This window comes from Hydractinia symbiolongicarpus, chromosome 7 (genome assembly GCF_029227915.1).
Source record: "Hydractinia symbiolongicarpus strain clone_291-10 chromosome 7, HSymV2.1, whole genome shotgun sequence".
Classification (NCBI taxonomy): Eukaryota; Metazoa; Cnidaria; class Hydrozoa; order Anthoathecata; family Hydractiniidae; genus Hydractinia; species Hydractinia symbiolongicarpus.
The window spans coordinates 6,472,715-6,485,762 of record NC_079881.1 but is presented as its reverse complement, the minus strand read 5'-3'; the positions used below and the strand labels follow the sequence as shown (position 1 = coordinate 6,485,762).

The window sequence follows — 13,048 nt, the reverse complement described above, 5'->3', positions numbered from 1 at the left end:
CATTTTTATAACACCTACGAAAATCTTTAAAAACAAATATCTCGTTAGTAAAATTTCGCATACATGCCTTTACGTTTGTGGTCTCTTTCTCCGAAATCTTCCTATTGGCTCATTGAAATTTTCGGTAATGAAAAGCTGAATAAATTATGCACAAAAGGTTCCCGGATTTTTTTGTATAAATTACTGATTAGCGAATTATGACGACAGAAAGAGAAAAATATGCATTTTTAATGATTATATATATAATTACAAATAAGTTCATAACGACGTTATTAGAAAAAAAACCGGGAACATTTTTGAATTTAATTTATGCTGAATATAATGGTGCGAAAACGAGAAGTCTGCGACCACGCGTTCGGAAAAAAATGCCATTTTAAAATGTACGGTGAAAAAACATTGGTGTGTGTTTATTTCATTATATTTTCTTTTTGGAAAAATTACCATCTCACGAAAATAACGTCATCAAAAAAGTTTTTCAACAAGCATTCAGATACAAAAAAACATAAAAAAATATAAAAGTTTTGATAAATTATAAGGGTTTTTCTGAGAATACTCATCAAGTGAGTTTTTTCCTTTACAGTAACCTTAAAAATTTAAAGTGTGGTGGTGACTGCCATAGGCTTTTGCGTAGGATAGAACCCCTTCCAATAATTTTGCAAATTGTTTTGGTTATATCCGCTTTTATCCGCTATTCATAGTTTTCATTGTTTTTACATAAACGTTTGAATTTTCAAATTTCTTTAACTCCGCGGGGCAAACCATGGTAGCCACTACGACACTTCGCGCCACTAAACGACACAACTTGTTCCACAAAACAATTTTGATTCATACGGGGGGAGCGGGGACGCGGCTTTATAGTTGCGCGTGAAGATCAATCACAAATGTTGAGAGCATTTTTTGTCTGGACCCTTTACGCATCCAATAGGAACAACAAAGTGCAACCTCCAAAATGATTTAAGGCTCGAAAACATATTTCCAACCCTTTGTTGGCCAATTTTTTCTCGTAAAATCAAAGTTTACTGTATTCAAAAAGTACGGAAATACAGAAAGCTGATATCAAAACACACTTCTTTTTATACATAGGTGAATATTTTTCATAGCACATCCGTACTTCATTTTCAACAGAGAATGTTTCACCCCGATCAGACCTCTGATCGTGACGGGCGAGTATAATGCGTGTGAGTCATATTTAAGAAGAACTACTTTGTTCATCACTAACATACTGCATGGCAATGAGCGGGATTCATTTCTCTGTTGAGAATGAAATACGGATGTGCTATGATAAATATTCAACTATGTATACACACCATCCGGATAAACTATCTCAGTTAATCACTAGCATAGTGCCGCACGTAGTCTAGTGGGTTTGTCTGCGGCTCCCATTTCTGGGGACCGCGGATCGAATCCCGCTCATTGCCAGGTGTAGTATTTATCTATCATCAGATAAAAAGTATTCTTCTGATAAAAGAAGCTAATCACATATAAACATAAAGTCTGATATCAGATGCTGTGACGCCATCTTGGATCGTGTTTTGAGAGCGAGCCGAAACTCACGGCATCCGATATATACCTAGTAAAATATATTACAATTCCTCTTTTTCTCGAAGTTATTGTTGTTGATTTCTTGATTGTTTGTTTTATAACATGTTCACATATTTGCTTTTCAACTCAGTTCCTCTGCACGTACATAAAACGTTTTTGTTCTTCAGCTATACACATCGGTCTTTTACTATATACATCGTATCGTTCGTCTGCTATATATATACATCGTTTATCATTATCGTTCTTGTTATCATTATCTTGTTATCGTTCTTATTTTTTCTCTAAGTCTTCTTCTTGCGCTTCGGATTGATGATGACGTAACGCTCTGTAGTTTTTCTTTGTCGTTTCGGGTAGGTTTTTGCACCGTTCTTGTGGTTTTTCTTTTCGTATAGATCTTCTTCTTTGTTATGGCCATCATTCGGTTTAGATTGTTGGTTCTCATCAAAATTCGCATTGCTTGAGCAGGTACAAGGGTCTGCCCTGTTTCGCGCGTTAGAAACACTCGATTGCTTACCCTTCGCAGATCTATACAGTTTCGCGTGTCCGTTTGCTCGTAGAAACGTTTTTCCTTCCTTGTTTCGAACCATGATGCTTCGTTTGTATACTTTAATGATGGTGAAGACTTCCTTTAACCAGGGCGGTGAAAGTTTGTTTTTGTTGTCGGTAAGATTTTTCAACAATACCTTTTGTCCGACTTCAAAAGTGACAGTTTTTGCCTTGCGGTTCTGGTCGGTGTTTTCCTTGGATTTCTGTTTGTGCTTTTCATCATTCTTGTTTACTTCTATATCCAATTCACTGTTGCTTTTCACAAGTTGACTAACGTCAGGAAGATCATTCGTTAGCGGTCTACCGAACATCAGTGTTGCAGGTGGAACTTTAGTTACGGTATGAGGTGTGGTTCGGTAACTCAAAAGGAATGTGTCAAGAGTTTTACGCCAATCCTTTCCAGTGATGACAGCAGTTTGATTGTGTCGCTTCAATGTGCGGTTAAATCTCTCAACCTCACCATTAGCTTGTGGCCAGTATGGAGTTGTACGCCGGTGTTTTATACCATGTTGTTGAAGGTATCGGCTGAATTTGAAGGACGTGAATTGTGAACCGTTGTCAGTTACAATTGTTTTTGGATAACCAAAAATACTAAAGGTTCGCTTCATAACATTTATTATGTTTTGCACACCAGTGTTCTTGATAGAAGAAACTATTGGGTATCTGGATCTGTAATCAATCAAAACTAACAGGTTGTCACCAGAGGGATAAGGGCCTTGAATGTCCATTGCAATAGTGTTCCAAGGTTGTTTGGGAATTTCTGTTGGTTGTGACGGTTCATGCCTGGTGGTGGAGGGTGCAGTTACTTCGCAGGCATGACAGGTAAGTGTTAGATCTTCGATTTGTTTGTTCATCAGCGGCCACCAAACTTTTTCACGTAATAGTAGTTTAGTTTTGGTTGTTCCTTGATGCGTAGCATGTGCTATCTGCAACATTTTCTGTTGTAGAGTGCTTGGGATGACAATTCGTTGTCCTTTGAGTAAAATGTTATTCACAAAGGATAACTCATGCTTTGCATGTCTGTATGGATTCAAAGCAGAATCTTTTGGCCAGGCCTTCGAGTTAATGGCTTTGGTGACTTTTTGAAGAATGATGTCTTTTGCAGTTTCATCTTGTATCTCTTCGATATTGCAGCTTTTAGGTACTGCTTCTGCTGCTGTAAAGTTGATAAAGGATTCAATTGAGTCGTCAGTTTCTCCTTCACTGTCTGTACAAACAGGGTCTCTTGATAGTATGTCAGCAGCATTTTTGGCACCAGAAATGTATTTTAATTTGTAGTTATACCCTTGTATGCGAAGAAGCCATCTCTGGATCCTCGGTGGTGGAGATGTGGAAGTTGGTGACATTACGTGCAAAAGACTCTTGTGATCAGTGGTGATATCGAAGTCACGGTCATATATGAAAAAGTGAAAGTGTGTGCAGCCAAAGGCAACTGCAAGAGCTTCTCGTTCTGTTTGTGAGTATCTCTGTTCAACAGGTGTTAATGCTCTACTTCCATATGCTACCGGCTTGAAGTTTCCATCTTTCTGTTTCTGTGTAAGTATGGCACCAAGACCATACGGACTTGCATCAACAATTATGTCTGTTTCCGCCTCAGGATTGTAAAATGCCATAGTTTCAGAAGTGCAAAGTTTTTCTTTGAGTAAATCAAATGATTTCTGTTCAAGATCTGTCCATATGAATGGTGTATTTTTCTTGGTGAGTTTCCTCAGTGGAGCTGATAATGTACTGTAGTCTTTGATGAACTGACTGCAATAATTTACTAGACCAAGAAAGGATCTGACTTCTGTCGATGTTGTTGGTGTTTTGAATTTGTTGACTGCAGTGACTTTGGAAGGGTCTGGAGATATGCCATCTGTTGTGAGAGTATATCCACTAAATAAAATTTTATTCTTGCTAAACTCACATTTTTCTGGGTTGACACGCAGGCCATTCTCAGAAAGATTACGAAGAACCTTATCGAGATTGCGGTCATGCTCAGCTTGTGTTTTTCCCCAGATAAAAATATCATCAGAGATGTTCTTTGCCCCTTCACAATCAGCAATTACCATTTCAATATTTTTCTGAAAATGTTCAAAGGCACTTGAAATACCATATATGAGACGCTTGTATCTGAAAATTCCTTTATGGGTAATGAAGGCAGTAATGTTTCTGCTTTCTTCGGCTAACTCAATTTGATGGTAGCCTTCTCGCAGGTCAATTTTTGAGAAGACAGTGGCTCCATTTAATAATGGTAGGATTTCTTCCAGTTTTGGAATAGGATGCTTCTCTCTGATAATGGCAGTGTTTGCTCTGCGCATGTCCACACACAATCTAATTTTGCCATTTTTCTTAGGTACTGCGACAATTGGTGAAACCCACGAAGTTGGTCCATTAACTGGCTCAATGATATCTAATTTCAGCAGTCTATCGAGCTCTGCTTCAACTTTCTTTCTGGTGTGAAACGGCAGTCTCCTAGTTGGTTGCTGGATGGGGGTGACATCTGGATCAATATGGAGTTTCTGTTTGAAGTTGTTAAGTTTTCCCATTCCTTTGAATACCTTGTTGTTTTTGTTGAGGACTTGTTCTGTTGATACTGGTATGCCTTTTGACAGACTTCTGCTACCTAACTGGAATGTTCTATGGTTGATGGGTGTTGTAGCTGGTCCAATTCGTAATAGATCTAGCTGCTCAGCTGTTTTGTGACCAAGTAAATTGCCTCCTTGACCAGGTATTACGTAGAATTTTGCTAGTATTTTATGGTGATTTGCTGCAACTGTAGCTTTGAAGGTACCAGTGATTGGGAGCTTCTTAGTAGCATTGTATGGGTAGATTCGGGCATTGGATTTCTGAAGCTGGATGTTGCTGAATAAGCGTTTATAGGTTCGAAAATCGATGATATTTGTTGTGCTTCCAGAATCAATGATAGCAGTCATTTCGCTATTGTTTACTAGAACGGGGAAGTTATTTGACTTCGTAGTGTTCATCTTGTATAGGTAGATATCCTCATCTTCGTCATCAGAGTTTTCATGGTTGGTTTGATGAACTTGCTGTTTATTTTTGGTGCGGCACATTTTTGCAAAATGTCCTTTAATACCACATTTGTTACATGTTTTATCTCTTGATCTCCGACATTCATGACTTTTGTGGTTCTTCATACCACAGCGACCACATTCTGGTTTGTTGAATGATTTGGTTGGGTTGTTCCGATGTGGTGGTGCATTGTGTTTCCTATGGCTACGATGAGGTGGTCTACGCCCATGTAGTTTGTTGATTTGTTCAGAGCTTTCTTCTTCAGTGTCATGTTGTGTTTGTTTACCATTAGCTATTTCTTTGTTTTGGTGTTCTGCAGATTCAAAAAGTCGTCCAAGGTCCTGTGTTTTCTGGAGATTCAAATCAGTTTCCATAAGTAAACGTTTGCGGAATTTAATATTCGATGTTTTTGCTATGACCATGTCTCGGATTTCATTGTCAGTTTCTGATCCATATTCACAATATAAGGAAAGTTGTCGTAGACGGGTAATGAATTGATCCGTACTTTCCCCTACTTGTTGTGAGGCTTGGTGAAATTTATGCCTTTCGAAAGGTATGTTCTTTTTGACTGAAAAATGTTCATCAAATTTATGGAGGGCTTCTTCAAATGTTGTTCCAGGATCAGAGAAAGTTTCAAATATTTCCTGGCATTTAGGTCCAATCATGTGGAGTAAAATTGCCCTCTTTCTTTCATCATCCCTAACTCCACTTGCTAGTATGTAGTATTTAAGACTGGTCTGCCATTTCGTCCATCGTTGACCAACTGAAGTCGGTTCTCCATTTGGGTCAAAGGGTGGTATGGCTGGAAGTTGCAAAACGGACATGCTAGCTGCACAGAAATGCTCAGAGCGCGCGCACAAGTATAACTATCGCTTGAAATTACAAAGGACAGCCTAGCAAAGTTTCCCTTCGCACAGTAAGAGTCAACAAAATTTGTTGTTTTGATTCGAAAATTCACACGTCTTGTTTCACGCGAGATTGCTTTGTAATTATGAAATATACCTCTCCATGAGTTCTTGGAATCCTCGTCGCCAATTTGTAGTATTTATCTATCATCAGATAAAAAGTATTCTTCTGATAAAAGAAGCTAATCACATATAAACATAAAGTCTGATATCAGATGCTGTGACGCCATCTTGGATCGTGTTTTGAGAGCGAGCCGAAACTCACGGCATCCGATATATACCTAGTAAAATATATTACACCAGGCAGTGTGTTAGTGATGAACAAAGTGGTTCTTCTTCAATATGCCACTCCTTTTTCTTGTTAAAGCTGAAAGAAAAGAAAAAAAGGAGGAACTCCTCCGCTCATCATGACTTTTCTCTCTGCAGGATGCAGCAAATATACTAAGCAGGTTTGCATACTTAACCCAATTTCATACACGCGTTTTAAAAGTATTAGGGTGGAAAAAACTTGTTTGAATTAAGCACATAAACCCCTTTTGAAATTTTCAAACTCATTTGATTATTAAATCAAAATTTAAAATATTTTTAATTTAGAATAGCATTTCTCAACTTCTTTTTTATTTCAATCAAAAAGTGTATAAAATTTCCTAAAAGTTTCCTTCTTACTCTTGAAAATACCAATACCAATGAAATAATTAACCCTTTAGCCATATACATATCTCTACCAAGTGTTCCACGTCAAGTAAAGTTGTCACTATGAGACAAACATCTGCTTAGCGCCCTTGTAGAAAATGAAAATAAGCTGTTGAGCTATGAAACCCAAACTTTGGTTTTGAAGTTCCACCCTATCTTTCCCTATATTAAATTGCTTGGTGATTCCACCAAACCCTTGGCACTGTGTTATAAATGACCATTATAAATATAACCTATTTCGATACAAACAACATTAACTCCAAGCAAATATCAAGTAAATAAAATTCTACAAAATGAATACAAATGGAATAATGAGGTGTAATGATGTCAACCTTCATCATTAGATAAGATAAAAAATTTGATAAGAATATAATTCGCTGTTAAAATAAGAATACAAGTAAAATGCTAATAAAAGTTAAAAATACATTGACCGAGAGCAAGCAGAAGGTAAATTGTCTTATCATCAAGCCCCGTTAATAGTTGAGCTATTTACAGTTTGATTATTTTGTTAAAAACGTAAAAAATGTAAAATCACACTAAGACATAATGTTTAAGAAATCGAGTAATGTCATTGTCATTTTCAAGGAGGAGATTTTTTTACAACCTTTTTGAATTGTCTCAAATTTATGGTCTGAAAGTCTGTTCCACAACTGTGGCCCTCTAGTTTTTATGAAATAGCCGCTCAATTTTAGAGTTGTTTTTGGTACAACGAAGTTACCTTTGGAGTCAGGAAGCAGTTTTTATCTTAAACATGAAAACTAAGATCTGCTGGATGTGAAGTTTGTAGATGTTTAAAACTCCAAGTTCTTTTAATAAATGCTCGGATGGTGTGTGTTTGTCTACACCGACTACTATTCTACAAGCATGTTTCTGTTTATTATGTAAATTAAGTCATTTTGTCAAACAGATGTCAAACAATCATTCTGGATTCTTCGTGTATTTCAAAACCGCTCTCCCTTACTTATGTTTCATTCGTTAAAATTTATGGTCCTAACAATACTGCTCTGAACTGTGGATCCTTACAAGCAATGAGTTATTTCTTCCCTTAAAGCCATTGTAGCTGCATACTGATGATATACACAAGGCCAAGACTATTTTGAAATCCTCACATGGTTAAACATACTCTCTACGACTTAAATTTATTTTTTGCGGAGAGAGAGCCATTGCTCGAACGGAGCTATTTTCCTCGTTCCCATAAATATATTAGAGCGTGACAAATTTCCGCGTTTCCCCCTAGTACGTGAAATTTTGATGAAAACGTCCGACTTTTGACCCACTTACCCAAATATTTTTTATGGTCATTTCTTCCGTGAAAATCCGGTTGGTCGAGACACGCCATTTTCAGTTAAGATCAGGTCGGCATACAGCATTAGCCACGTGATTCATAAGTTACTCTTACTAATATCACATGACATTTCCTCAGATACATAGCGCTTGAAACGAAAATTTAGTTGATGATAGCTTGATGATAGGGTAGAAGGGTATTTTGAGGAAAACGAAGAAAGGGTATGTACAGCTAGTAGATCACTATTTCTTTACATTGATAACCCCTTCTTATCCTTACTGCCACCTAAAGCTAGCTAGTATAAAACTGCCCACTTAGCTGGCATAATAACAGAACTTAGATAACATATAGCTAGCTTACTTTAACCGTTTAGCTAGCTATAAAAAAAGGGCTATAGCATAAAACTAGACTAGATGGACGGAAGGGCATTTTCAAGAAAACGAAGAAAGGGTATGTTAGCTAGTATATCACTATTTTTTACATGTAATGAGCCCCTTTCTAGCCTCACTCACACCTAAAGCTAGCTAGTATAAAACTGCCGACTTAGCTGGGATAATATTAAAACTTAGATAGCATATATAGCTATAGCTAGCTAACTACTTTAAGAATAGTTAGCTAGCTCGAGCTTACACCAGTGCGGCTCAAGTTACAGAAACGGAAATTATTTCAATAAATATGTATCGGGGAAACTTTTTCAACATGTATATACATTTGTTATTACTGAGGCGTTTTAAATTCTGACAAGCGGTTCTCATGCAATCATCAACGCCTACTGAAAATCTTCAAATATATATATATAATTCATTTTTTGAGTTCAATCAAAACAAATTTCAGAAAAATGAAAAAATTTCCTGTTCGGGAAATCTCATAATTTTTTAAACCAGAAAATAATTTCACGATAAAGAAATATTTTCCGTTTTTGTAACTTGAGCCGAACACCATTCTTGTTCCGTTTAACCTTTTTTAGCATTTTCGATACATCAGGTTCTAAAGAAAATATGTCCCTGGTGCAAGTAATATTGCGTCCGGAACACACTACGGTATATACTGCTAATGCGGAAACCCCAGGAAATGTTTCATCAAGGCAAAGATGAAACAGTTTGATCGATAACCATGGAGCACGTGGGAACTTTGTTTTTTATACGATTCGTTATACAATTCAACCGAAAGGGGCATCTAAAATATTTCGCTTGCGAACCTAGGGGACTCAGTCCCACGCTCCGCAACACTTTCTATACTAGTTGCGGAGAGAAGCGGAGGGCGCGTCAGCGCCCGGAGCGTAGCGGAGCCCATTTCCTCATTAAATAAGCCAAATATAAAAGAAAAAGGAAGTACGGTGGAGAGTATATAGGATTTCTATACGATTTCCGCGCCTCGTCCCCCTATACATCAAAAATATCCAAAATTCGGCCGTTTTTTAGTCAGTTTCCCAGCGATTTAATATGGTCATTCTTAAGTACATTTTTCTAGTGAGCGAGACAACATGTTTTTAGCACAGCGATGGAGTTTTTGTTGTTTTTTAAATATGGTACCAAGCGTAAATGGTGCCGTTTCCAGTTTAGGTTAAATCTGCCTACACTTTTTTAGCCATGTGATACATAAATCACTTTTACTAACATCACATGACATTTTCTCGGACACATAGCGCCTCAAACTCAATCTAAGCCATATCGCAACTGACGGAAGGGCTTGTTTTGTTAAAGAAAGCGAAGAAAGAAAGGGTATGTAATGAACCCTTTCTTATTCTCACTCACACCTAAGGCTAGCTAGCATAAAACTACTGACTGAGCTGGAATAATAATAGAACTTAAATAGCTAGCTAGAGCTACTTGAATTGAAGAGCTAGCTAGCTAATAGCATAAAAAAGATCAAACAATATCATAATGGCTAGTATAAAACTAGCTAGCTACAAAGAAATAGATTTTCTGGCTATAGATAGCTATAGCTCTACATATACTACACAGTGAGTGAGATAATACACTCAATCATAGTGCCGTGTTTAATTTTTAATCTTTAACAGAAACTTTTTCCATTAAATTTTGCGGGTTTTTTTTGCTTAGAGAAGGTAAAAACAGGTTATAAACTGTATTTTTATATTTAAATGTTACAAAATTTTCCACAAAGTATATAAAATTGTTTTAGCTGCGTAGGATAAGAACAGGTTGTTAACTGTCTGTTTGTTTGAACTGAAGTTAGGATAGTGTTTTAGAAATGGGTATTGTACCGAAACGTATGTGCGAAACAGTATACCTGTACAAATCACTCAGCCCTGTGTTAACAACAAGCTGTTACCTGTGTTTCTATTTAGCAGAAGTTTAAGCTAATCTTTTGTTTGAAATGGTATTAAACCTATATGGATGTGCAACATACCTGTACTAAGCACTCACCCTGGATTGAAATTCACTTTTTAAGTTTTGCCAGAAACATTTTGAAAAAATTCGCTAAGATGGGCACAACATATAAACTGTATTTTTGCAAAAAAAGTTATTATTTAAAAAATATATTACACCTGAGACATCTTACTGTTATGTGTGCTTCACATAATTTATCATATATATACTGCATGTACTAAAGCACTCCACATGAATGTGTGGCACAGTTTACAAAACGTATAAATCGCGCCAGGTGTTATAGTTACTTGTGACTAAACCAGACATAATCAACGCCAGGTCCCCCTGCCTAGTTAGTAAAAAGGCTATGTGAGCATTATAAGATACACATGTAAAGTTTTTCATATATATATATATATATATATATATATATATATATATATATATTCATGCCCTGTTGGTCTAATGGCTATGACACTCATGCAAATGAGAGATCCAGGTTCAAATCCTGGACAGGGCTAGGAAAAACATAATTATCTTGCACCTACAACAACCAGGTTGTATTATACTGGCACATAATTCTGCTAAGATGATTCACTGTATATTGACCTTATATAAATGTAATACTTTACATTGAGTATATCTTTGAGTTGTAGGGGGAGAGAGTTTCTTTTAACGTGCCTGCCCCTGCCTTGCCGTCCCCTTGCCATTGCCTACCATTCCCATGCCTTTTCTGGTGCCTGCCTACTATGCCCTTGCCTGTGCCTCCCATGCCTCGCCTACCCCTGCCTTGCTGATTCCTCTTCCTCTTTCCTTGGCTGCCTTTGCCGTGCCTTTGCCGTGCTTAATGCCTTTGCCTTGGCAACCTCTCCGCAACACTTTCTATACTAGTTGCGGAGAGAGAGCCATTGCTCGAACGGAGCTATTTTCCTCGTTCCCATAAATATATTAGAGCGTGACAAATTTCCGCGTTTCCCCCTAGTACGTGAAATTTTGATGAAAACGTCCGACTTTTGACCCACTTACCCAAATATTTTTTATGGTCATTTCTTCCGTGAAAATCCGGTTGGTCGAGACACGCCATTTTCAGTTAAGATCAGGTCGGCATACAGCATTAGCCACGTGATTCATAAGTTACTCTTACTAATATCACATGACATTTCCTCAGATACATAGCGCTTGAAACGAAAATTTAGTTGATGATAGCTTGATGATAGGGTAGAAGGGTATTTTGAGGAAAACGAAGAAAGGGTATGTACAGCTAGTAGATCACTATTTCTTTACATTGATAACCCCTTCTTATCCTTACTGCCACCTAAAGCTAGCTAGTATAAAACTGCCCACTTAGCTGGCATAATAACAGAACTTAGATAACATATAGCTAGCTTACTTTAACCGTTTAGCTAGCTATAAAAAAAGGGCTATAGCATAAAACTAGACTAGATGGACGGAAGGGCATTTTCAAGAAAACGAAGAAAGGGTATGTTAGCTAGTATATCACTATTTTTTACATGTAATGAGCCCCTTTCTAGCCTCACTCACACCTAAAGCTAGCTAGTATAAAACTGCCGACTTAGCTGGGATAATATTAAAACTTAGATAGCATATATAGCTATAGCTAGCTAACTACTTTAAGAATAGTTAGCTAGCTCGAGCTTACACCAGTGCGGCTCAAGTTACAGAAACGGAAATTATTTCAATAAATATGTATCGGGGAAACTTTTTCAACATGTATATACATTTGTTATTACTGAGGCGTTTTAAATTCTGACAAGCGGTTCTCATGCAATCATCAACGCCTACTGAAAATCTTCAAATATATATATATAATTCATTTTTTGAGTTCAATCAAAACAAATTTCAGAAAAATGAAAAAATTTCCTGTTCGGGAAATCTCATAATTTTTTAAACCAGAAAATAATTTCACGATAAAGAAATATTTTCCGTTTTTGTAACTTGAGCCGAACACCATTCTTGTTCCGTTTAACCTTTTTTAGCATTTTCGATACATCAGGTTCTAAAGAAAATATGTCCCTGGTGCAAGTAATATTGCGTCCGGAACACACTACGGTATATACTGCTAATGCGGAAACCCCAGGAAATGTTTCATCAAGGCAAAGATGAAACAGTTTGATCGATAACCATGGAGCACGTGGGAACTTTGTTTTTTATACGATTCGTTATACAATTCAACCGAAAGGGGCATCTAAAATATTTCGCTTGCGAACCTAGGGGACTCAGTCCCACGCTCCGCAACACTTTCTATACTAGTTGCGGAGAGAAGCGGAGGGCGCGTCAGCGCCCGGAGCGTAGCGGAGCCCATTTCCTCATTAAATAAGCCAAATATAAAAGAAAAAGGAAGTACGGTGGAGAGTATATAGGATTTCTATACGATTTCCGCGCCTCGTCCCCCTATACATCAAAAATATCCAAAATTCGGCCGTTTTTTAGTCAGTTTCCCAGCGATTTAATATGGTCATTCTTAAGTACATTTTTCTAGTGAGCGAGACAACATGTTTTTAGCACAGCGATGGAGTTTTTGTTGTTTTTTAAATATGGTACCAAGCGTAAATGGTGCCGTTTCCAGTTTAGGTTAAATCTGCCTACACTTTTTTAGCCATGTGATACATAAATCACTTTTACTAACATCACATGACATTTTCTCGGACACATAGCGCCTCAAACTCAATCTAAGCCATATCGCAACTGACGGAAGGGCTTGTTTTGTTAAAGAA

The 13,048-nt window shown here is 37.3% G+C and overlaps 1 protein-coding gene across 1 annotated transcript; it reads right to left on the bottom strand.

Moving 5' to 3' along the window:
* Positions 1-1,823: 1,823 nt before the first annotated feature.
* LOC130648450 (uncharacterized protein K02A2.6-like) lies at positions 1,824-5,924 on the bottom strand. Its single transcript, XM_057454503.1, has one exon. It carries the CDS (start codon positions 5,922-5,924, stop codon positions 1,824-1,826), a length of 4,101 nt encoding a protein of 1,366 aa, XP_057310486.1.
* Positions 5,925-13,048: the final 7,124 nt, after the last annotated feature.

What these genes read in the sequence shown, in the direction of transcription:
- LOC130648450 (XM_057454503.1), bottom strand. Translation starts at nt 5,924, where the DNA reads ATGTCCGTTTTGCAACTTCCAGCCATACCACCCTTTGACCCAAATGGA.